Source organism: Pteropus alecto, unplaced genomic scaffold, assembly GCF_000325575.1.
Source record: "Pteropus alecto unplaced genomic scaffold, ASM32557v1 scaffold226, whole genome shotgun sequence".
NCBI lineage: Eukaryota > Metazoa > Chordata > Mammalia > Chiroptera > Pteropodidae > Pteropus > Pteropus alecto.
In genome coordinates, this window is record NW_006440132.1 from 121,556 (window position 1) to 148,154 (window position 26,599).

The 26,599-nt window shown below is 39.6% G+C and overlaps 1 protein-coding gene across 11 annotated transcripts in view; it reads right to left on the minus strand.

The window, feature by feature from the left end:
* MRRF (mitochondrial ribosome recycling factor) overlaps positions 1-26,599 on the minus strand; it is a 50,975-nt gene that overhangs the window by 22,443 nt on the left and 1,933 nt on the right. For 4 of the 11 annotated variants that reach the window (XM_025050430.1, XM_006917058.3, XM_006917055.3 and 1 more), the window contains exons 2-5: positions 21,200-21,408; positions 18,100-18,255; positions 13,988-14,106; positions 7,916-8,007 (exon numbers count right to left, since the gene is read on the minus strand). In XM_025050430.1, coding sequence (XP_024906198.1) covers positions 7,916-8,007; positions 13,988-14,106; positions 18,100-18,255; positions 21,200-21,408 — 576 coding nt within the window. Of the gene's footprint in view, positions 1-5,913; positions 6,499-7,915; positions 8,008-13,987; positions 14,107-18,099; positions 18,256-21,195; positions 21,412-26,338; positions 26,388-26,599 lie in introns of those variants that run through there. The other 7 variants (XM_006917057.3, XM_025050429.1, XM_015593377.2 and 4 more) reach the window with 5 other exon arrangements.

Below are 26,599 nucleotides of genomic sequence, written 5' to 3' on the forward strand. Positions count from 1 at the left end.
CAGTGTGAGCCTCCTACCCAATCCTCCTCTTTTCTTCGCCGGTGGCACACCTGCACCCTGCCTCTTTCCTCCGATAAACCTCCTGCATGTCTAATTGTCCTGGCATCTGCTTCTCAGAGGACCCAAGCTGATGTACTAGGAGAGTGACAGAACAGGAATTTGAACCTAGGCCTGTCTAACCCCTAAGCTCTTGTGCTTTCCTTTATATCCAGAGATTAACTGATAAATAAATCAGGTTGGTAAATCCAATGATCAAGTCTCAGACCTTTTCTTCCTTTACTCATCAGCAATATTCATGTATTTGTCAAATATCATCATAGTATGTCACCTCATATGTAGACAGGTCTATCTGGGCAAGATCCAGTTACTTGTGATTTTAGATGAAAGCATAGGGAGTTCTAGACTTTTGATAGAAGAACAGGTATTCTGGAAAGTGTTAAGAACTTTTTAGAATCATAGCATAACTGCAAACAAAAAGTTTATTTTTGTGACCTTGATCTAAGATATGCCCTGGTTGATTGTATGTTGGAGGAATGCTTTGTTAATTGAAATTTGGAGTTACTTAAAGGTAGTCTGCCCTTTCTGCAAACATTTTAAGAAAAAATTGGGGGAGGGTGAGGGGTGTATAGTTTTGTTGAATCTAGTGATGTTTTGGACATTTTCCCATGGAAAGTACAACAAATTTATTTGCAGTGCTTGCCCTAGGAGAGCTGCATGGATTAAAAACTCATACATGCTTTTAAAAAAACCATCCTCATATACACTTGAAATGGGCTCATTTTTTGTATATAAGTTATACTTGAACAAAGTTGATTAAAAACAACCAAGCGCCTTACATTCCAAAATACCTCTTACACTAAAAAGTGGCACACAAATTCACTATCAGATTATGCATCCTGATTTGAGCTTTGGAAATTCTGTTCTACATGGTTTGGATTGATTTATCATTAAATTTTAAAATACCAATTGCTACCCCTTACTACAAAAACAAACAAACAAACAAAACAAAAACAAAAAGTGCTTAGAAGTCCCCAGGTGTAAGAATAGACTTTGAAGTCAAAAGGACCCATATGTAAATCCTGCATGATTTTACTAGCTAAATGAACTTGAAGAAGTTATTTAAACTCCCTTGGGCTTGCTTAGCTCATGTATAAAAAACATAAGGAGTAAGAGAATGAAATGAGTTGAATAATATCACATAGAGCCTAGAATATAGTTTGCACTCAGTAAACAGTCACTTTGCTTAATATGATTACTGCCATGCAATGAGCCAGGTGAGCCATTTAAATATCAATGGGATTTCCCAAGAGAATGATGTCAAGTTTGGGTCTGAGGACTACTGGAGGCATCATTTGGGTGTGCTGCTGAAAGGTCCATGTCTCTAAAAAGCTCGGCAACATGCAACATGTTATCACAACAAGCACCGAGACAATCGAGCAGCAATAGGTACGCCAAGGCTCCCACGTCCTCTTCACTTCTTTTCCAATTACAGCCCCTCTCCCGGCAGGACAGAAAGCAAGGCTTTAGAAAATCATTATAATGTTATTAGTAAAAGAGAAAATTTTTAAACAACCAAGATATTCAAAACTTATGAATTAGTTAATGCTATACATTAAATGCAAACACTATGTATCTTTTAAAAAGAGTGAGGAAGAATTCCAGTCAGAAAGAGCAATGATATATTAAATTAAAAAATGGTGCAGAACTGTATGTATAATATAAGCCCATATCATTACGAGAAAAATGAAAGAGATAAAGACATGTGTTTGAATTTGCATAGAAAAACATCTAGAAAATCAAGGTAGTAAAGTGGTTCCCCATGGAGAATGGAATGGGATAGTAATTTTTTATTTAATTCTACTTAAGATAAAACCAATGCAGACATTGACCAAAAAAAAAAAAAAAAAAACCCAACAACAACAATGAAAGAGGAGGACAATCAAGGAAGGATGCCACCTCAGTGGAAAATGAGTCACTCTTATGTACTTTTATTTCTCCAGTGAATTCCGGATTCCTTACAGATTTATTTAAAGCTGGACATGAACTCAGTGCTCTCGAACCAAAGCAGCCTCATTCTACTTTGCGTGCTTTTCTCACTGACATTTGGTAAAACAATGAGTAAGGGGCTGTGTTTGCTTGTTTGGGGGCATAACGAAGATGCAAACAGGGTAGAGTCAAAAATCTGTCCTGATCAAAATGAACTCCAGCTCAAAACTTTTCAAGGTCCCTGATTCTGATTAAGAAATGAAAGGCTGGAATTCCAGAGTGAACTGAACAGGAAAAAAGGCAGTAGAAAGACCTCAGTTCGAATTCTGCTTCTGCCACTTGGTAGCTATATGACACCGGGCATTAACCTCTGTGAGCCTCAGCTATCTCATCAAATAGGCAGAAAAGTCTCCTGACCTCTCGTGACCTCACAGTAGTGTTGTGAGAATTGGGAGAAAAACTGTAAAGCACTTAGCACAGCACCTCCAGCCACTACACCGCTAGTGTAGGCGGTTAATAAATATCACCCCGAATCTGACCACATAAATAGAAAAGAAAGGTAGAAGGAACTCTTTCAGTGAATCTTTAATGGGAATGTTCAAAGAATCCATCCAACTGACTGACTTCTCTAAATGAAAGAACACTGGCCAGGGAATAAAACCAGAGCTATACACATTGTCAGTGGGGACGAATATAACCAAAGCTTCTGAGGCTCAATGGTATTTCACTAAGGGGAGCCATGAGAAAAACTTAGCCACATAGAGCTAGATTCCCAGAGGCTGTGAAAAGAGGATATGGTGATAAGGACCACTCAGACCCAAGCCTAACCTGTTACTGATTTAGGATATTATTTTCTGCCCACTTCTTAAAAGGATCAGAGGCAGGTTACAGTAAGTCGCCTACTCAGTACACTCGTTTAAACGAGAATAAAGATTCCGAGGAGTGTGAGGAGGGTGAGGCAGAGATCCGCTGCAACTGAAAATAAAACAGCTCTGGGCATCCAGAGTCAAGGCAGAAAAGCAAACTCGCAGACTATCATTAGGCAGAAGAAATCACAATCAATCAGGAAAGGCAAATTTTCCTAGAACTAAACTCGACATTTTATAATCAGAAACTGATCCTAGGAATTTATGCTTCTGATTCCGTCCCACCTCCCAACATAAGCTTTGCTGTGTTATTTTCCTCCTTACAGCTTTGCCAATTTCCAGCTGTGTGACCCGGAGCCAAGGCCTCAACTCCCTAAATCACAGTTTCCTCACCCTTAAAATGGAATGATGCTCCTACTTATTTAGGAAAGGGGATGAAAGAACATTTGCTGGCATTAACTGGGTGCTTGCTAAACATCAAAAGCTTTCGTGTATATTATCTCACTGAAATCTCTCAGTAACCCTATAAGGCAAGTTCTGTGAATACTTGACAGATGAGCTGAGATTCAGAGAGGTGGAGGCAGCTGCTATTGCCACACAGCTAAGAATCAGATGAGCCAGAACTCAATTTCATGCTTCTGCGATGCCAAAGCACATATTTAACTGTACTTTTCTAACTTCCCTGAATACGTTAAGCACCTAGCAGTTCCTGGCACATAATTGATACTCAACAAATTAGTTCCCTTCCTCACTCCTTCCTTTTCCCCCAAAGTAAAATTTTACACATATATAAAGTTCACTGAAATAATATTAGTATCTTTTATTTATAAAGCTGCTTTTCTCTAAGGAGATAATACAACTTAATCTACTTTCTCTACTAATCCTAAAATCTCTACCTATTGTTCTGTATTACTTTACTTACTTTACAAATAAGGAAGTAGAAGGCAGCAAGCTGCTAGGGTGAGTGCCCAGAGTCATATGGAAGTCACTGCCAAAACCAAATAAAAACCTTGGTCCTTTTTACATCTGAATCAACCTTTATCCTCTCACATGACACAGCCTGCATAATAAAGAACAGATCGTTCATTTTTTATCTGGAAAACTACCAAATGTATAATTCAGTACAGGGCCTCATGACCTTACCACCTTGTCAAAGGGAAGAAAGTATATAAAAAATGAGGTTTGCAGGAGCGGAGGGTTTTGGTCCATCAACTTTCTCTTGGATTACGCCCATTAACCAACATAAAATAATGTAAAATATAATGTAACAGATTCCCATGTCTTTGGAAATTCAAGTTAAGTTAAACTCACTGATCCTTCAAACATGTACACTGCACCAAGGGCAATCACTTAGTCTTGTGGGGCCGCAGAGGAGCACATTATGTCAAATAGATCTTTGAAAGAAAAATACGATACACAATCAGGCCACTCTCAGAGGAACCGAAGCCAGCAATGAGCATTTAGCAGCATAAACTCATAGCATCACAGAATCTGGGGGCTCCACAGGGATCTGGCAGATCACTGAGAATGACCCCTTCATCCAGTGTATGAGGAAAATGAGGCTCAGGAAGGTTGGCTTTTCCAAGATTTTACAGACAAGAGAGCAACAACTGAAAAATAAACCTACTGATCACCGCGCATTCTACTTGCAAATCTTGCTTCACGTGGCACTTTCCAGAATTACACATCTATTCAGAGAATGCAGGAGAAAGAGCCTGTACTTTGGTTACAGAAAAACTCAAGATTCAAATCCTGACTGCAACTTACTGACCATGCAATCTTGGGAAAGTCTCTTAATTTTTCTGAATTTAAACTTTTTCACCTATAAACTGTAGGTAATACTAAGTTCCACATATAAGCTGCGCATAATACAAGTAGGGGGCCTGGCACAGCCTGTGAGGTTTGTGAAGGCACACATCAGATCTGTATGTCCCCAGCACCCAGCACCAAGCCTGGCACATGATACAACTGCAGAAAATTTGCTGAGCAAATGATGAACTAACCAAGCAAATAGGTACTGGACTTGAACTCAGGTCTATCTGGTTCTTAAACAGTAGGCTATATAGCTCTCAAGTTATATGATTTCAAGGTAGAGTGTTAATTCTGACTTACAGAGTACTGAAAACACAATGGAATAAGATGGCTATTTTCTGGTCACTAAGCAGGAAAAAAGTTCAGTGGGGAATGTTTCTAGACTCTTAGTGTTGGGATTAATTCTGATTGCTAGCATGGATGCACCGTGAAGCTTTGGAAGCAATGAAAACTTGGTTTAGGTCTCGGCTTCAGCATAAGCTCTGTGACCTCAGAGATATTACTTTACCTCACTGAGCCTAACTCTCCACATCTGGAACAAACCCACGTTATGGGGACGGCAATATCTGTAAAGGAATACAGGAATTTGTGTGGCACAAAAAGACTCTGACTTGTGAAACACTCCTTTTCCCTTCCAGTTATTTGGTCACTTCATTCATTCCTTTCACATAGGTCTTTGTCAGATGTCACTTCCTGAACCTACCTATCCACGATAAACCCTCAATGGGCTCCCTCTATACCTTTATCCTGCTTGTTTCTCTTCATAGTCATTATCACTGGACATGACATTATGTATTTCTCTGTTTTTCTGTTTACTGTGCCTACTCAACTATAAGATAAGCCCCAGGACAGGGGATTTTTGTTGTTTTGTTTACTGCTACATCTCAACAGCAAGGAAAGTACCTGGCATGTAGCTAGTGCTCAATAAATATCTGTTGAAGGATGGAATGAATTAATTCAACTCTTACTTAGAACTTGCTATCTATGAGGCACTGTGTAGGAACAGGGACTTAAAGATAGTTAGGAAGTGAGATTACAGAAGGAGAAACTAATTCTGCCTGCTATAGATTCGGAGAGGATTTACATCTCACCTGGACTACTGCAGCTGCCTCCCAACTACTCTCCTTGTGTCTGCTCGGTCCCCCTACCTTCCATTGGTTAATCAGCAGCCAGAGAGACCCCCGAAGTCACATCAGACCAGGTCATACCTTCCATTGGTTAATCAGCACAGAGAGACCCCCGAAGTCACATCAGACCAGGTCATTTCTCTTCTTAAGTCCCTCCGATGTCTTCCCACTACAATTAGAATAAAGCCTAAACTCCTCTCCATGGCCTGTGAAGCCTGAACCATCAGCCTCTACTTACTAGTCCAACCCCCTCTCCTACCACTCTCTGCCCATCTCACTGAGTTTCAGACACACTGGCTTTCTCTTCCTCAAACATTTCAAAGTCCTGCCATTCCTTTCCTTTCCTTTTTTTTTTTTTAATCCCAAATGTGTTTATTGGGATGGTTCCTCACTCATCTTGATATGGGGTGCTTTCAGTGTTGCTTCCTTCTGAAGGAACACCCTTCTGTAAGCCTTACTTTTCCTCCTGTAGGCTGACAGAAAACAGTGGAGCATCCAACGCACAACACTACCATTTGTGCGTGACTAAAAGCAGTGGTGATTTTATAGCATCCTGGGCATTTCACATCCCTGAAGCAGGACTCGGGGCTCTGCACCAGGCGCCTCTTCTTGTGTTTCCCCTCCTCTTCTGGAGAGGGATGGAGGAGGTCCTTAGCGAGAGGCATGTTCTCGTGGGGATGATCACCGCCAGAAAGGCCATTTCTTTCCTTTTTTAATTTAAAAATAAACATACAATAGTCCCCTCTTATCTGCAGGGGATAAGTTCCAAGAATCCCCAGTGGCTGCCTGAAACCACCGATAGTACTAAACCCTATACACACTGTTGATAAAGTTTAATTTACAAATTAGGCACAGTAAGAGATTAATGACAATAATCATAAAGTAGAACTATTATAATATGCTATATAAAGTTATATAAATGTGGTCTCTCTCTCAAAATCTTATTATACTGTACTTACCCTTCTTCATAATTTTTTTTTCCTTCTTCACAATTTCATGGAAAGAAGATTCGTGCTTTCCATAGATCATAGCAACTTCAGCATCAGATTTTTTTTTTTTCCTTACTATGTCAAGAACTTTCATCTTTTCACTTAAAAGAGCACTTTACGGCTTCTCTTTGGCATATCAAAATTGCCAGCATCACTACTCTTGTACTTTGGAGCCCTTACTAAGTAAAATGAGGGTGACTTGAACGCAAGCACTTCAACACCACAATAGTCGATCCGGTAACTGTGACAGCTACTAAGTGACTAATGGGTGGGCAGCATACACAGCACGGATATGCTGGACAAAGGAATAATTCCTCCCAGGTGGGATGAAGAGGACGGCTTGAGACTTCATCACACGACTCAGAATGGCGCACAATTTAAAACTTATAAAATGTTTATTTCTGGAATTTTTCCTTTAATATTTTCGGGCCACAGCTGACTGTGGGCAAAAACCTCTGAAAGCAAAACGATGGATAAGGGGGGACTACTGTACATTTTTATTCATTAAAAACTCTAAGTTCTATATATTTATGTAATTAACAATATTCTGTTCTTATTCTTAAAATTCTTCAACAAGCAAGGAGTAATGCAAAAATAACTCTTCAAAGAACATGGATTCGAGATTGCAAGTATCAAGGTCTTTGCTGACTTGGGACCTTTGTGCTGGCTGTTCACTCTGCTGGTAAGGTTCTTCCCCTAGGCCGGCTTTTCCTCACCATTCAGCTCTCAGCTAAATGGTACTTCCTGAGTCCTCTCAGGCTAAAGTTGTCCCTGACATCATCACCCTCATCAAGTCACTCTCTGTTGGGACCCGCTGCCTTTTCTTCCCAGGTAGCATGTCGTTATCTGGAATGATGTTATCTATTTGTATCCTATCTTCCCAACCAGAATGTAAACTACACGAGGACAAAGATTTTATCAGTTTGACTACTGCATCTCCGGCCCCTAGTACATAATAGGCACTCAATAAATATTTCTGAATCAGTAAACTAGACCTCAAAAGATGTTGGCGTTTACCAGGATAAGAGGTACAGGTAAAGTATGCTATCAGCCTAACAGCATCATGGGTATTGGTTTCCTTCCAAGGACAACTGCTCCACTGCATCCAAAATATGTAAATTTCAGCCAAACTTACTTGGGAATGGGTACCCGAATTAGCGTCCCTTCCACTTCTGGGTTCAGATTCATTCCACTTTCTCTTATAGCCTTGATAGCTGCAGCTGTACACTGAAAACCAGATCAAAAGGTAAACAGAATTAGTAAATAATTATTACCAGATGCAAGCCCTCTGCCGATAACTGGCAACCCATCTTGGCAGAACATGGAAACATTTAGTTCTGTTACCAGTAAGATCAGGAAGTTACATTGGTGTAGAGTGCTTTGATCAAGCTGAATAGCAAACTATGTCCACTCCTGGTACCAGTGTACCGCGGGCGAAAAAAAAGCAAAGAGAAGGAAAAAATAAAAAGAAAACAGCTCTGCTTCTTTGAAAAGATTTCAATGGTTTGAGGCAACACAGATCAAAACCACAATAAATCCTCAAGGGAAGGGTGCTGGTCTGTGCAAAGATTGGTGTAAAGACAGATGAAAGATTTTATATGTTAAAAATTCCAGTTGACATTTTACACTGAAAATATACCAGTGCTGATTTAGAATGAGTAAATAAATTTAACTCATTCGCATCTATACTCACACCAATCTCACTCATGTTTTAGAATAAGCAATGAATCTCTGCTGGCGTGTGCTCCAGGATAAGCAGAATGGTATACTGGCTAAAAGCATGGGCTTTGGAGTCAGAAGGATCTCAGTTCAAATCTCAGCTCTGCTTACCACGTGACTCTGGGCCAAAAGCCTGACCTCTCTTGAGCTTCCATTTCGTAATCTGAGATCATAGTATCTACACCGTAGAGAGGACTGAATGAGGTAAGTGTGAGCAATGCATCTCGCTCTGTGCCTGGCCACAGTAACACCCAGGCAAGGGGAGTTATTATTTACATTTAGTACATAAAGGTAAGAATGTACAAAACCCCCAAACAAGGCTGAGCGGATGCCATCTCTTAGCTGATGCACTGCTGTCCTGCCTGACATCCCCCAGGGTCTTCTCTACACAGTTCTGCTCTCTACTGTGCCAGGTGGTACACTGGTTTCCCAAAGTGCCTCACTCACCTCAAGCAACATTATAATCCCACCTGGAATGCCATCCTAAAGGGTGAAAGATTGCAACGTAGAAGAGCGATACTTTCACTGGCATGACAATGTGGAATCCATGAAAATGAGGTCTCTGACATTTTCCTAAGAATTTTAGATTTGACCAGAGCCAATCCACATCACTTGGATTCACAGGGCCAATTCCCAGCATTAAGTTCCTCCCCAGACTTTCTGGTTTAAAAGAATGGGGTTTGTTGCATACCTATTTTATTTTTCCAGGGTTTGCTTTGGTTTTTGAGGGAGTGCCTAAAAAAGCTTATCTATTTCATTTTAAAATGATCTTAATTCTACAGGGACATGGGGTCAAAAGATAAACCCAAACTTCCACATGCAGACGAATCATCTCCTTGGGAGGCTCTATACAGAATCTAACAGTGTAGCCACTGCTTAAAACAGTAAATTCTTAAAATGGTACCTCTGACCACAGACTATTGGAGCTGGAAGGGATCTCTAACATAACCAAGGACACTCCCTACCTTATGTATACAGGGACCTGTAGGATAAGGTCACATCCCTAAACACAAACATGGTCTTTCTAGAGAGTCAAGAGCAGTGGAGTGAGGACCTCACCCATCATACTTCCGCTTCCTGGCCGCGTTAAGCGAAGACATTAGGCTCCTCAACTGAGTCCAATGACGTCACTGTCTATATTTTCTTCCAGACCCCCTAACTCAATGTATTTAGTGATTATAGCAGAAGAAATCTGATTTTTTTTAATCACCAAAAATTATTTGGAATTAGGTCTGCTGTACAAAGGGTATGGCCAAAGTAAATAAAAGAGCTGGATAAAGAAAATAAATTTTCCTCTGCAAGAGAACAGTCATCTTCCTGAATTAAAATGACACACAGATTTCTAAAGTTAACGATAAGAGGAACGTCTCCACTTTGAAGGGGTGGCCTGGTCTCAAGTCTCCCAATCCTTTCCCACTCCTCTTTTGCTGATGCTTCTCACTGAATGACTGATAACTCACTGTGGTGACCGACCAGCATCACCTCCCTTTCACAATCAGACCCACGTGTTTCCATACCACCTTCCCCTACAGGCTCAGGAGCTGATACCAAGCTAGGCAATCACTGTTTCAACATTTACATCATCCTAACACAAGGCTCAGTGCCAGGTCCATGGTAAGCACTCAGTAAAAGCTTGTTGAATGAGTATATTAATAAACTGGCTCAGATCTATTAGAAAAACTTATCTCCTTATTTTTACTTCATGTATATAACCCTCTAAAACCTTATTTTAGACTTTACTTGTTCTATATCCTTTCATATGCAGAAAAAATGTAAATCAAGAGAGGTTTCATTCTGCAAAGAAATCTGCTGGAAGAGGTAGTTCTAAAATATTCTAAATATATATATTTTGGTTTGATAATGCTGGATGTAGAAACTCAGGGAATTAGTCATTTTCCCAACATGACTTCTGAACTACTCATGGTGCAGACAAAAAGGCATATTTTTCTATCACATTTCCATCTTTTATCTTAGCCTTTATCCCCTCACTGAAGGGATGCTCACCAGTATCCGAAGGCAAACAGGCTGCTCTCGAAGGGCAAAAATGACCAACTGGTCGTGGCTGCTTGGAGGACTATGTTGAGAAAGATCACAGACCTCACCTGGGGTCAGGCAGAAAGTGCTGTCATCAATTAGCAACGGCTGTTACTTCCATTCTTAAGCTAATTTATGCTAAAAGACAAAAGATGCTAAAACTTTTGTTGGCAGGTAAACAAGTCCTTGATAATTCGCGTTCAAGTCAACTTCGGTTTAGAGATATTTCAATTACTGGTCTTCCATTTTCTTTATGTCCCAATGACTCCCTAGAATGTAACCTCTATGAAAGCGGGGACCTTGTCTGTCTTAATCATCAATGAATTCCAGCACTTCCAATAAAACCTAACAACATGCAAGGACTGAAAAAATATTTGCTGAATTAATAAATGAATGGTAAAAGGAGCACAGGCTTTAGTGTCAAACAGATCTACGTCCAAACCTTGGTTCTACCACAACGGCGTGAACCTGGGGGATATATTTCACTTCTCTGAGCCTCAGTTTTCTCATCTACAAAATGGAACAAATAATGTTCAATTTTAGAGAGTACCTGTGTTGATTACATGTAACAAAACAGAAAGTAGTGAACACACTAGACACTCAGTATACATTAGCTTTTTTCTTCCACAAGGGCAATAATAAAGCCTGCAGGGTTGTTTTTGGGGTTTGTTTTTGTTTTGTTTTTTTGCCTTGTTCAAATCATGCTGTGGTTTTTTATTCCCTTCTTTTCTTTTCTCATCGTTAACTCTAGCTGCAGGCAAGTTTATGGAAAGCGGCAACTGTGTTTATCATTTATCAAGCAGGACACATGTTAAACAAATGCAACAGTTTTCTGTCTTCAATGCATTTGAAAAGATTATGCATGTAAATCTGCATCGTGTCACCACCGCATGACACAGAAATGCACAGGTTTGGAAAGAAAGCCAACCGCATGTGAAACAGAAAGGAATTACATAAACACAGAGAGGATTAGCTCAGCATTTTGAAGTTATGAACCTGGGTACTCTACGGACAGCTTCTAAAGGGGAGGAAGGAAATGTTTAGTTAGGGCTATTTGTTTAATATATACCCAGATGAGATAAAGGAATTCAAAAGACAATGTAACTCACACTTCCTCACTCTGTCCTTGTAAAGAACCTCTCTGAGATGCTGGTAAAGGATTTTTTTTGTTTTTCTTTCAAAATTGACAGAATTTCAATTTGGAGAAATGGCAGAGATGCTTTGGTTGAAAAATGAAGATATACTCCAACTTCCTAAGAAAAAATTAAGCTATTAATACCTCCTCCTGCCTCATGAGATGCTCTGATGGCCAATCAGGTGCTTCTTCTGTGAATGCCATTTGCTATTTAATAACAGAAGTGGCTAGCTCTGAAAAGCAATCTGTCTGATGAGGTCTTCAAGCTGTGTAATTAGGAGGCTATTCCCTAAATTGGCCTGCACTGCCTAAGGGTTTAGATGAACCAGGCTAGAGGCCTCAGTGATTCAGAGGGAGCCAGAAAGGGAAAGAAAGCGTTGACAGTTCCCTTTCGTGCATTTCTCTGCTCTTCAGTAACACCAGGAATGAGTGTCTCCCTTCCATCAACCTAATAGCAAGTATTCATCCATTTGAGGAAAATCTACTGAGTGCTTCCATGTGCCAGGCACTGTTTTAGTGCTCAACACAATGAACAAGTTAGATGATTCCTACATTCTAAGCTTACAATCTAGTGAAAATGGGATGCAAAATAAAGATGTAAATAAATACACAACTATTAATGATATTAAGGGCAATGAAGTAAAAGAACTGTGCTCTGTACGAGAGGTTAGTGTGGAGGAATAATTTAGATTGAATAGATTAGGGAAGGCTTCCCTGAGAAAGTAACATTTAAGCTATGATCCAAAATACAAGAAGCAATTAGCCAGGCAAGAGTGTTCCAAGCAAAAAGAACACAGGCGAAGGCCCTGAGGATGCGAAGGGCATGTTGTGTTTGAGGAAAGCTCATGTGGCTCGAGTGGTGTGCAAGGATGACAGTGGCACAAGACTGGGGAGCCTGGGGAGACAGGCAAGGGCCACAACATGCAAAGCCTTCTATGCCACAGTCATCTCTTTCTTAAAGATTACTTGAAGCCACTGATAAATGTTAAGCATGGGAAAGCCATAATTCAATGCCTATTTTAAAAGTTCACTCTGGCTGCAGTATGGAGAATGGAATGGGGGAGTGGTGAGTAACAGCCCCTCCCCCACCCCCGACTAGTGTGCCTGGCACATGAGCTATAAGAGCCCTCATATTTGCAAGTGTTCATAGCAGGGGCTTTTCCTTACTCATATCTCTAACCCCGTTTGTCAAATCCAGCAGGTTCAACTTTGTCTTTGGGATAGAAATACTGAAACGGACAATGGGAATAGGAAGGGACTTAGGATTCCTTCGCCCCATATTAACAGATGAAAAAATGGGGGTGCAGAGAGTGAAGCAACTTACGCAAGGTTAAATAGCCAGCTGGCAGCAGAGTCGGGACCAGATTCCAAGCCCTCTAGGACTCCCAATCCAGGTCAATTCTGACTGGACCAACAAAACAAAACCCATTTATCTTCCTCAACTAGACTTAATATCAGCCTCAAGGTTGCAATTATCCAATGCAACCCACCTTCCAGCCTTGGAAGCGCTATGCTCTGTGCAATATTCTGCAAATGGTCAGTCCAGTTTGAAAGGAATGTGAATTCTAGGAGGGTCTACTCCAAATACTAATGCGGAAGTCCAAACTGGTGGCCCACAGACCACCTTTATTATACTTTATTATACTTTATCCCTTTATTATACTTTCCCTCTCGTTTCATCCCCAGTAGAAGGAATACTTCCTCCTGATTTGACCTAGCCGCCTCCATTAATAAAAAAAAAAAATCACAAAGGACCCTTTCAGGAAGACAAACTGGTGGTCCACAGACCAAATCTGGCCCATTAATGTGTTTTGTCTCATAATCTTTAAACCAAAAAAAAAAGTGAATTAGTTATCAACACTTAACAAAGATCTTACATAAAAATTTGGATTACTGACTTCTTCTGGAAATAAAAATCTTAATATCTGGTAACACTGACAACCAGGCCTACATTTCTGCTTGGCAGTGATCAGCAGGAGCTGGGCGGAGGCTGCTCCCTGAGGGCAGGGCACAGGCTCTCCAGTCTACCACAGCCCCCTTTATGTTGGCCAACCACCAATCACTGCATCGCCACTGTTGTTTTTCTGAGATGGGGCCTGTTTCAGTATCCAAATTACTTGCCTGGCTTCTAGTGTTTGCATTTAACAGAAAAGGAATTTAGAAACAGGAAAAGAGTTTTCCCTTATCCTTACATTCCCTTTATTATACTTTCCCTCTCATTTCATCCCCAGTAGAAGGAATACTTCCTCCTGACTTGACCCAGCCACCTCCATTAAAAAAAAAAAATCACAAAGGACCCTTTCAGGAAGGCCACCTTACCTCTGGGAAGCTGGCCATATTCACCAAAATCAGCTGTGGTGACTTCATGGAGATCTGGCCAATCTGGTTTAAAGCTAGCTTCCCATCAGCAGTTACCACAGTGATATGATCCAGGGATCCTAAAGGAAAAGTTATAGGGTCTTAGAATTCAGAAGGAACTTAGTAGCCCCACAGCTCAGTCCCTATCTAATTCAGATTCGGCTAATATTTAAGGGTCTCTTATCAATGTGGCAAGACCATTCAAGGGGCTTTCAGCAGGGCAGCAGTATTATGCGATGGAAAGAACTTTGAAATGTTGACAGAACTAGGTTAGAACTCCTTACCAGCAACCAGGATAGCCAACCATCCTGGTCTGCCCGGGCCTGAGGGGTTTCCTGTGACACAGAACTTTTAGAGCTAAAACTGGAAAGAGCTGGTCACCCATCCAACAACATTGTCATTTACTAACCATGAAACCTGGGGCAAGTTACTCATCTTCTCTATACCTTGTTTCCAACTCAGTCAAAAAATAACTACCTTACAAGATTAAAGCAAGGATTATAGCTAACTATAAACAACCAAGTATATAATAAGTACCCATAATGAGCCTTAAAAAAGGGTACCTCTTATTAACCCTTTAGTTCTTATAACTACTCTGTAACTATCTCCATTTCTATCTCCATTTTACATGAAAAAAATGAGATCTGGGGAGTCAAAATAGGGCAAGATCATAGAGCTAATGAAAGCAAAAACACACAAGAGCCCCAAACTCAGGTGAGCTTGATTCTGATTCCAATCACACTTCTCCCTTACACCAGTGGAACTCAAATTTGGCTAAGCATCAGAATCACCAGGGAGCTTTTCAATTTAGATTCCTGGGCCCCACTCCAGAGATCTCGATTCTGCAGGGGTTTGGGAGCCTGTGATTTGGGGGGAGCCTATAATTGTTTTTTAATATCACCACACAATTCCGACATGCAGCCAGGTTTGAAACCATTCCCTTATACCTGCCGTGATTTTGGTACTTAGATCCCCTTTAGAAAACAAACACACACCAACTATTAATGCTTAATAGTTGCATCTGATCTTCATCCATTTCTGAATTCTAGAAAACCCTGGGCAAATTTTTCAGAAACCCAATAAGGCAAGCAAATAAAGCCACAATTATAGATGGAAAAGGGGCATTATTCAAACTTTCTGATTTCCCATTCAAATGCGAACTAGAAGAAAAAACATACCATTGATAGTAGGAACTACTAGTGGATGGCTCATTCTGAGACACAAAAAGAAAGGGGGTCTGGGGAAGAAAGTGGTCTTTTAAACAAATTGGGTATTGTCCCAGCAAACTGTTGTTAGAATAATACAGTACCATATCATGGCCCAAAGATCTGATTTGAAGTACTCAACCACACTACTCAAAGTCATCCCAAGAGAGAACATGGCTGACACCAATGGCCTCAATCTGGAACAGTCCAAGAGGTATAATAGTAAAAGTTCCCTTGATTCTGAAGACAAATGACCTGGGTTCAAATACCAACTCTGCCACCTCTTGATTGTGTGACCCTGGGCAGATCTCCTCAACCTTTTGTGCGTCTGTTTCCTGATCTCTAAATGGGGCATAAAAATTGTACTTATCTCACAGGATTGTGATGAGGATTAAATGAAAGAGCTTCTGGAAAGCACTTATAACTGTGCCCTGGCATATATAAGTGCCCAATAAATGTTAACTATTATTATTACTTCTTGACTTTCTCCTATGTTTTAACCAAACTAACCTATTTACAATTTCTCTAATAGTCTGAACTTCCTTGCCTCAAGACCTTTAGCATGTATTTTTCCTTCTACTGAGAATGCCCTTCTCTGTTCAGATAACCCCTGCTCATTCTTTAACACTCAGTTGTAACAGCATCTAATCTCAGAAATCTTACCTGACCTCCAGGCTGGGTTATAAACCCTCTCGTGAGCTCCAGAGCATCCTATGCACATTTCTATAATATGACACTTCCTGTGAGCGAGACATTGTGCTAAATGCTTCTATAATTTATTTGCTTTCATTATCACAATAACCCTGAGATAGTTCCACCACTTTTCAGATGAGGAAACTGAGGCACAGAGAGTAACTTTACCAAGGTCACAAGAGCTCTTAATACACAGAGCATGAATTCAAATCCAGGTCTGACCAACTCCAAAGCAAAGGTCTTCATCACTCTGCTTTACTATACGACTTCGTATATTTTGGTTTTCTTGTCTGGCCCTTCACATTAGGCTCTAGACTCTTGAAAGGTGGGGAGAATGTCTTTTCTCTCTGTATCTATTGCACCTATTAATCAGCACAAAATAAGTGCTCAATAATGCTTTGATGAATAAATGAATGTACATATGGATGGATGAATGAGAGAAGATATGAATGAACAAACGAATAAACCTGTATCTTAGGCAACAACTAAAAACAATCATGGAGACAGAAACTGCTGGTAGACAGATGGAGGTGTAAGAAGAAAAGTGCCTGCTGGTTCAGATAGTAATGAAAGATGATATGGAAGAATCTGGCCAAAAAAAGACTGGCTAAGTTCAGCCTTTTTCACCCAGTCTCTTTATGGCCCCAAATTCTACATAGAACGTTATACAAACATAACCCTAAAGAGAAAGAAGCAAAGAGGAAATACCAATGGGAGGCCTTTTGAAAATGGATCTTAATTCCGCCTTCCTGGTTTGCCATAAGATCCTCTGCTGCAGAAGTCCCAACATGGGCATCCCAGTACGCAACTGTGGTGTTCCCATTCCCTAAATCCATATCGACATAATGCATCAAATCCCTTCCCTCAATCTGTCCCCAGCGAGAATCTCCCTCAGCCTCATTCCTGCCCCTCATTTTCTCAGAGGTTAACATTTAACAAATTACACTCCCAACCTCTTTCCAGGCCCATCATCTTTTTAAGTTCAACAAGAGTGGAGCTTGCTGGCTAATTTTAAGTATCACATTTCTCCCTGAGCTCCTCTCAAACTGCTCTCTGGTTTCGGCTGCAGAATGTTAACAGGCCAGAAAGCACAGGGGAGACAAAGCACTTTATCAGTTTCATACCTAAAATAATAAGCAAGTTTAAAATAAACAGTTGGGAGAGATTGAATGGCACGCTCTACTGTCAGCAAAGGCAAAAATGCCCCAGTCTAAAGGTTGACAAATGATGGAATGGTCTTCTGGTTTTACATTGGATCTCGTCTCTGAACTCAGTATGTTTCTGCTGGTGTTTATAAATGAAGCTGTATATTTTTCACTTGGTTTTCTTAAGAACAAGTTCATGAAATATTTTCTAGTTTCCTTACAAACTATCCAAACCAAGATGAGAGTGGGAACAGCCTAAGCTCCCACAGACACCTTCAGAGGGGGTCTCAGGCTTGACTTTAGGATGATGACAATTTCCAAAAGGCCAATTTAACAGCAATTGGATTTTTCCTGCCTGCCTGCCTGCACCATTAGCTGACAACTCACTTCTTCTATCACATCTGCAAACAGTTTTCCTAGACAGTTCTGACATTTCCCACTTAGAAAAGCCACTTTCAGGAAGTTATTAACCCAAACGTAATCTTCCTGGTCAAGCTCAGGGGTACAGAAATGCCTCAGGTGGGCAGGTTTGTAGCCAGTTGGTTTCTAGTAAGGGATGAGAATGGCCAAATAGGACAAATTGGAAAAATCAGACCAAAGTTGTCAGTTACTATGAGACTAATCATCTAGCAGTATATCTAGTATTTATCATGGTCATTAAAAAAACTCCTATTATTGAGAGTATAATTCTATGAGAGCAAAGACCATGCCTGTTTTTGTTCACCACTGTGTACCTGCACAATGCTTGGTTCAGAGTAGACAAATATTTGCTGAATGGACAAATAAATGTAGTGTTGACTATGTGCCAGTTACTGTGCTAGAATCATTACACATGTTACCTCACTTATTTTAATAACCACCCCGAAGCTATAAGGTAGGGATTAGGCAAGGAAACTGAGGACCAGAAAAGTACAGTAACCATCCACAGTCACCAGTTAATACATATCAACACTGGGATTAAAACCCAGATCTATCAAAGCCATGATCTTTCCACTATGCCCTTCTCTAAAATATCAGTGCAGTCACTAACCTGGTGAGGTCCTTATATTGACAGTCTTATTGAAATTATCCTTGAGTGCTTCCATCACAGACTTCATTTCTTCTTCCACCTCTTCCAAGCTGATTATGTCCTCAACCAAGGCAGTGTTAAGATTCACTCTGGTTTGGGGCTGTCCTTTCCCTTTGGCTAGAAAGTAAACATTCAATGACTAACAGAACAGCAGCATAAACGGAGACAATAAACTAGTGAAGAAGAGCCTCTTATGTGTAGTGCAAAACACCAAGTGCTGGAAAATTATAGAACATTATCATTGCCCTAAAAAAAGGCCTACATTTACTGAGTACTAAGTACCCAGCACTGTGCTAAACACTTTCTCAGGCACTAGTGAAGGCATAAACTTTATCATGAGACACCCCAGGTGACAATCCTGGCTATGATGCAAACTAGCTTTATGATCTTGAGCAAATAAGTCTACTTTTCAGGTTCCTTACCTGTAAAACAGGGATAATATCTATATTGCTAGGTTGCTACAAGAATACAAATCAAATAATTCAAATACCTAAAAGAGCACTATCTACATGGCAGGCACTCCATAAGTGAATTAATTCCTTATTTTGCAGAAAAATAAACACGAGATAAAGGTAAAATGACTTGCCCAATGTAACAAAGTCATGAAATAGTAAAGCCAGGATTTGGTCCCAGATCTGCCTAATTTTAAACCCATGAACATTCCATTAGACTATCTCCATAAAATCTAATTGGAGATGAAGGAAATATATTAACTCATTTTAAAATGAATACTAAGATAAGGATATACAAAGTATCTGATGGCTAGTACAGGCAAACAGAACAACAGCAATTCAGAAACATTAAATGCCACTAGTGGTACTGACAATAGCTTATATTTTAGAAAGTCAACAGCATTGGGAGCTGAATAAAATTATATTTTATGTCTAAACCACCATGATGACTTTTCATATATATCTGTAATATGTATATACATAGATCACTCCAGTGACTAATACAAATATTCTTGCATTTCTTTATGGAGTGTGGGGGAAGGAGAAAAAAATAAAAAACATTTAAGTAATACTATCCTATAGTTGTTTACTTATTAAATGTTCAACAAATATTTATTGGGACTCATTTACAACAAAGTTTATTAAACATCAATAGTGAGCTAGATCCTGTGATATTTGTATAGCATGTTATAATCTGCAATGCAATTTCAAGTATATTCTTCTATGAGATATTCAAAGCAGCTCTCTGAGGAAGGAAGAACAGAGATTATCAGTGTCCACTCTGTACAAATGAGAAATTTAAGACTCAAGCCACTTAAACGTTTTTCCCAAAGTAACCAACCAGTAAGCAGCAGAGTGATTTTGTTAAACATTTATTTGCTGTCACCATATGCTTGAAACCTCATTGCTCTAAAGTTAGGCTAAAGGCTTAAAATTTTCAGAACCAATGAAAGATATAAATCTTCAGATTCAGAAACACAAGTTCCAAACAGGATAATAAAAGTAAATTCATACCCGGACATCTTGCGAATGCAGAAAATAGCTGACCAGAACAGACATATTATCCATAAAGGATCAAACTTTAGAATAATAGTATACTCTCTAAGAGCAACAATAAAAGCCAGAAACAATGGAAATAATTTTTTCAGCTTTATTTTTAAACCAAGTATGCATGTTAAAAATTTACAGGTAAGGAACCTGATACAAAAGACACCATAAAGTAAAAACCATAGTAGATACTTGCAACACATACAATCAACAAAGGATCAACACTCCTAATATAAAAAGAATCCAATAAAACTAAAAGAAAAAGTCAAACCCACGTTTTAAAGAGGCAATCAAATGAGACAAAAACTAAACAGCCAAGTAAATATGAGAAGATGCTGCTCACATGCTGCGGCTAATGTCGCGTAACCGGAGGACTGCAATGCCGTGGGCATCGGGAGCCCCCAGTTTCCACCTCTGCCACTAACTAGATATGACTATGGGCAAATGTCTGACACAGGTACCCCAGTTTCCTCATTTGCAAAATGGTGAGATCTGTGCTTCACTGGATACTTATAAGAATTTCTTCACTGGGCAATTATAAATTCCTTCGATGGATAATTATAAGGATTAAATTATGAAATGTATGTGAATTTAAGAAAACATAATACAATATACAGACCAAAAGTTATCACTATTGTCACTGTTAACAAAACATAAGTCTTCTAAGCATTAATGCTCTTTCGGCAACTTGTTAATTTTCCTATTAACAGAAAAGGGAAGGTCTGCATGAAATGATAAAAGCAAAGTCAATAGAAAAAATATTCAGCAGCCTATTTCTAGCACCATCTTTGAGAATGGACTCCCTGACCCACCACTGCAAATAGCAGGTCAGCTTGACAACTTTCTGTTACTCGTTCATGCAACAAAATTTTTTGATACATACTATGTGTCAGGCCCTGTTAGGTGCTAAATAAGAAAAACACAGACCCTATCCTTACTGGGTCTGGCATGGAAGACATATAACAAACAATAATCAAACCTACAATTAATTAACTAATTAATGAGTGCTGTGTTAAGTACATCAAAGGTAAAATAACAGTGTGCACGAGTGCATGTAACTAGGGACCTGACCCAGTCTCCGAGGTCAGGGAAAGCTTCCCTGAGAAGCGACATTTAAGCTGAGACCTGGGGTATATCAAAGTCTCATTCTTGGATGACACAAACCATTAAGATCATCCATCTAAATCCATGGCTCTAATACCCCTTACCCAACAACCTTCTGGTTTTAATTTTACTTCCAACACAGATCTTCCTATAAAGAGAAAATATGTTGATCCCTGCCTCAAGCTTTCTGGTTTACTTGGCACTTATATCTCTAATTCTAAATCTAAAAGAAAGAAATTAGGCTTTTTCTGAAGCGTGGTAACATATGAGGCAGCATGGTAATGAGAAAACAGACCCCAGGTTCTCTGTCGCTGTGACCGTTTAAGCTAGTCAATTGTACTTGACACCATGTCCTCATGTGGCAAGGAGAGAAATTCAGTATACCTCTGAGATCCTTCCAGCTATGATAATTCAAGGGCTAAATGTAAGAAAGGGGTGAGGAGGTCACACATACCTACCTTTGGCTTTCTTGGTAGCAAAAAGACGGGTTGGTACAGCTGGAGAGGCCACGTATTGCCCATGGTTATTTTGTCTTCCATTCACTGCCTTCAGCGTAATTTCTGAAACAGGTCTGGTGAAGGCTGCAAGGGAGCTGCAAAAGGCAGGGTGGACCAATCGGAAGCACTTCAAACCCAAGGCCATGACTGAAGACAATCCTTGTGAACATCTACTAAAAAGAGTAAGACAAAAAGTAGATCTAAGTAAAACAGACTCCATTACAACTTCAGAAAATAGTGTGTACTAATTATCAAACAATTCCTAGAAACTACGCTATGTGCCATCCAATCTAAAAACATTGTCTCTAATTCTCCCAACAGCTGTACAAGGAAATACAATTAGCCACATTTTACAGGACAAAGAAACTGAGGCTTGCAGAGATTTAAGTAACTGGCCCACTGCCTGTGTCTGTAGGATTCCCAATCGCCATGCTCTTTCCACTGCACCAAATGCCTGTTAATACATAAGGAACATAGAGTTAAGCAAATGTGCAGCAGCCTAAATCTCTAGTGATGCTAATTAAATCCTTGTAGGAGATAAGGAACAAAATCTTGATAAAGTTATGTTGCAAACAGGGAGGGCAGAGCACTGGAAGAGGACTTTAAATAAGAAAAACATTTCAACAGGCATAAAATGACTGGAAAATTCACATAACAGCACTTAGTTAAAAATTTCTTTGGTTCCTTATGCACTGATTACCAATTATAATGCACTTTAATATGAGTCTGAAGCATGGCTGAGGTTTGAGGTCTTCTGTGTTACAGGACTGAAGTTCTGGAAAATGCCCCACTTCTCTGTGTTAACACAAGTTACAACTTCTGAGGTCTTTGACTGTGGAAAGATACTTGAGCCTACAGCTACCTCTGAGAGAACACAGTGTTAGCTGAGTGACCAATGTAGCTCCTGCTAGGCATCTGGCTATTACTTAGCTAAAAATTAAGAACGATTAGCCTCAAATACCTGGAAGCTACTATCTTTGAAAATTAGTTGCCTACATCATTTAAAAAAATCCCATCCTAAAATTTTGATGCAGTATAACGAACTGAGTAAGAGCATGCTCTCTGTAGCCAGGACGGCTTGGAATCCAGTTGGCTCTACCACCGACTAAATGCCCCTGAACATTTCTGCACCTTAATTTCCTCAAATGTCAAATGGGGATAATTATAGTTATTCCTTAGGGTTGGGAAGAAGAAATGAGTTTATGCAGGTAAAACACGTGGCACAGTGGCTAGCAGCCACAGCTCCCAAAAAAGTTATCTATTGATAGCTTTGACACCTTTCCTTCCAAAGACTTCCATGACAGGGTAAGACATAATAAATTTTGCATATCATTACTGATGTATAGGTAGCCTAGAGTCAGTCAGATCTGGACGTAAACATCAATGTTGGGCAATTCACTCCACCTTTCTGGGCATTACTTTCCTCATCTGCAAAATGAGAAAGATAATCCCAATCTTAAAACGAGATAGTGAATACACGTAAAACAACTAGTACAGTGCTCAGAACATAGCACCTGCTTAATAAAAGCTATCACTATCATTCTTTTAAAAGAAAAGCAAATGAGTAGGACAAAGGCAAATTTCTCCTGATGTGATTTTTAATAGCAAGGGATGCTAGGAGTCAGTGATTAGAGTATGAAAGTAAAAATAGATTTGGATTAAAAAAACGAAGGAATATTATCAATAGCTACAATTAATTTAGGTCAGAACTGAGCTGCTTGCTTTACCCATATTATTTAATCCTCTTAATAATGTCACAATACAGTATAATAATTATCTCCATTTACAGATGTTGAAACTGAGGCCCTAAGAGACTATCACTGTCCAAGGGCATGGAGCTATTAGCTTGGCCCTATTTCAGCAAAACTGTTCACAAAAGTTTGGCTCTAAGTGGGGTTTCTATATCTAGATTTTCACCTAATATAGCCAATGCCTAACCCACATTTATATCCAAATATGGCTGTGTAATAATGTGTAGTTTTTGTTTTTTTAATCTACGGGGTCTCAATCTGGCTACTCCATTTAAGACAGGTTTCCTGGTGTTCCTGTTGCTGGTCATAATATCAATCCACAAAGCAACAGGAAATCAAAATGGGTTAGAAATAAACAACCTTTGACAGAAAATGCAGCACCCAAAAGCAGACCCAGTACACGTGAACCGGAAGCCAACTCTATAAATAAACCACATTGCTGAAATGCTTAAGGCATAGATTTTAATTGCACAGAAGTCAGGAAATTTCAAAGTGGAAGTTCAATAAAGGCAGTCTCTTGGACCCCTTTACATTAAGGACATGCATATTAACACTCAGTTCAGCACAGAAGAGTCGAGGAAAGGAACTGTTAGGGGAGCCCAAGTATTATCCAACAAAATTAACCTATACTCAGAAAAAACATGGCAGAAAGTATGTGGGCTTTGCATATAGTCTTGAATTGGAATCTGGGTTCCCCAACTTACTAGCTGTGTAACCTTGCATAGATCATTTAGCCTCCCCGAGCTACATTTTCCACCCCACACCACATCTTTCTCATGGTGATACTGAGCCTTAAAAAAAATAACTGAAACAGTAATAATGAAATAATAGCTAATACTTATATAGTGATAATTATGTGCCAGAAGCAATTCTAAGTGCTGTACTGTATACATTAACTTATCTGAGCCTCAATGATAACCCTTTGAGATAAATACTATTATTATACCCATTTTATGTATGAAAAATCAGAAACACGGATAAATAATTTGCCCGAGATTTTATTTCGGGCACTCTAGCTCCAGAGTCTGTGCTCTTAACCACTATACTAAACTGTATACACTGAAACACTCAGCACAATTATTGGCATTATTATTCAAAACTGTTATTTTTTAAAATAATTATTTTAATTAGTTTCAAGTACATTGGTTAGACCTCTATATAGTTCATAAAATGATCCCCTAATTGCTCCCTCCCGTCCAGCCCTCCACCTAGCCAACATATTGCTAACTGCATTCCCTCTGCCGTGCTCCCTATCCCTATGACCATCTATCAACCACTAATTTGTACTTCTTTAACCCTTCACCCCATTCTCCCAGCACATTTTTTCCAAAGTTGAAGTTCTCAAACCTTGGATCTTCCTGTTTTTCATAGAAGGTGCATTTTAATTTTGGAAGGAACTAGATGAGGAACACAAAGTCCTGGCTTATCCATTGTCCCAGCAACCTCTGCCAATCCAGTTGTATATTGCTCATAATATGTACATTTCTATAAATGTAGGTGTGGACACATGCAGGCCCTTGTTATATATAAAACACTTTCATATTGTGGACATTTTTGAAGAAGTGATTCTAACTGAAAGAACCTCACAGGGTGATCTGACCATAAATTCCTAACTGGGCAAGTCATGTGTGTAGTCACACCCAAGGCATATAACTTCTTTAGTAAAAGTTTTATCTTTGCCGTAAGCAAGCCCTGTCCATTGCTTCAGTGCATCTAGGTTAACACATCTTTAAAATGCCTCTTTTTCAAAATAACCACCCTCAAAAGAGCACATCATCTTTACTATCCTGTAATCCAATCACTGCTTTGCTTTCTCCCACTCATGTATTCTTATGTTGCCTCCTTAATTCCAAATGCATAAAAGCTGCTGCAATCTACCATTCTTCAGAGCATTTGAGACCCTGCTTCTCAGCAACTATTGTTATGTCAGTCTTGGTGCAAATAAATTCTGATAAAAATTCTCTACAGGTTTGGCCATTTCTTACATCAACAACATGTAGTACCTGATTCCTACAAAAACCAGAGTCATGATTACCACCAACATTTTACAAATAAGCAAACTGATCTTTCATTTCTTTGAATACTCCTGCTCCAGGGTCTTCTTCAAACACACTGTTGAATCTGCTTGGAATGATCTTTTCTCACCTCTTTAATGAACTATCTTCCATTTTTCTTTCAGATCTCGGCTTAAGTATCACTTCTTCAAAGGACTGCTTTCCTTGGCCATCTCCTCCAGCCTAAGTCAAATGTCCTGCAACCCAACTTCAAAATACCCTATACTTTTTTTTTATAGCACTTACTTTAATAATATCAGTTAATACTTGTGTAGTTATTTGATTACTAATTCCCTCCATGAAACTATAAGCACTACAAGGACCGGTCTATGGTTGTCTTGCTCACTGCTGTATCCCCAGTGCCTAGCACACTCCCTTAAGACAGAAGACACTGAATAAATGTGATGGATACAGGAAAGTCTAGAAAGATTAACCCTTTGCCCAAGGTCACAATGCTGGCACCAGAATTGGAATCTAAATCTAAGAAAGTAGGTCCCGAGCTCTCCTTCCCAACACTGCTTCAATTATCTGTTGGCTTGCCAAATTTTCACTTAGTGATAACAGGTCATTCTTCTAGAAATTCAGTGCCATGTAAACGTATTTATAGTATCTGACTATACACACATGTTCCTGGCACAGCCAAAGGAAGGATGAGACACTTTAACAAGTGGAGAAAGGGCCTTTGCCTAAGAGCTAGTTCTGAATTCTAATATCCCCATCTCATCATTCCCAGCCAACCACCCTCTTTAGATTCCTAACCATCCCGCATCCAAAAAGTATTTGTGGTAGCTAAACCACTGACTTGTGACTTGTATCATCATTTCTCCTACCTAGGTTTTGTTTCCTCAGCTATAAAATGAAGGTTCAGACCAGGTTTTCGTTCTTTCCAACTATAAAACTCTCCAAGATTCTGAGAAATGCAGTAGAGTGTGGTGATAGGAAAAGGCACCAAACTTGGAGAGGACGAGAAAGTGTCTTAGTTCCAACACTACCTAGATATGTGGACCTTAAGTAGGTCAAACTCTCTGGACCGCAATCTCAACTGTAAAATGTGGATGACAACATCATTTGTTAGGATTACCAGAACGATCAAATGAGATGACGGATGCAGAAGCACTCTGTAAAGAGAGAAGGGCTACGGAGATGACAACTGTTTCGCCATAGGACGGCAGCGAGTAACTGTTAAAAGTTGAGGCTTTGGAAGTTAAGCTCCATTAACTAGTAGGCACGTGACTCTAGTAAAGTTATTTCTCTGAGCTTACGTTTCTTCGTTACGGGAGGATAACAATACCTACCTTCTGAGATTGTTCTGAAAATTAATATTCCTGCCAAGTACTGGGCTCTAAATAGTTGCTTCAATTTAGTAAGCGACCCGCCCTCCCACCCTGTAAGTTCCTAGCATAGGAGACGAGAGCTTTGGAAGAAGCTCCATTAACTAGTAGGCACGTGACTCTAGTAAAGTTATTTCTCTGAGCTTACGTTTCTTCGTTACGGGAGGATAACAATACCTACCTTCTGAGATTGTTCTGAAAATTAATATTCCTGCCAAGTACACT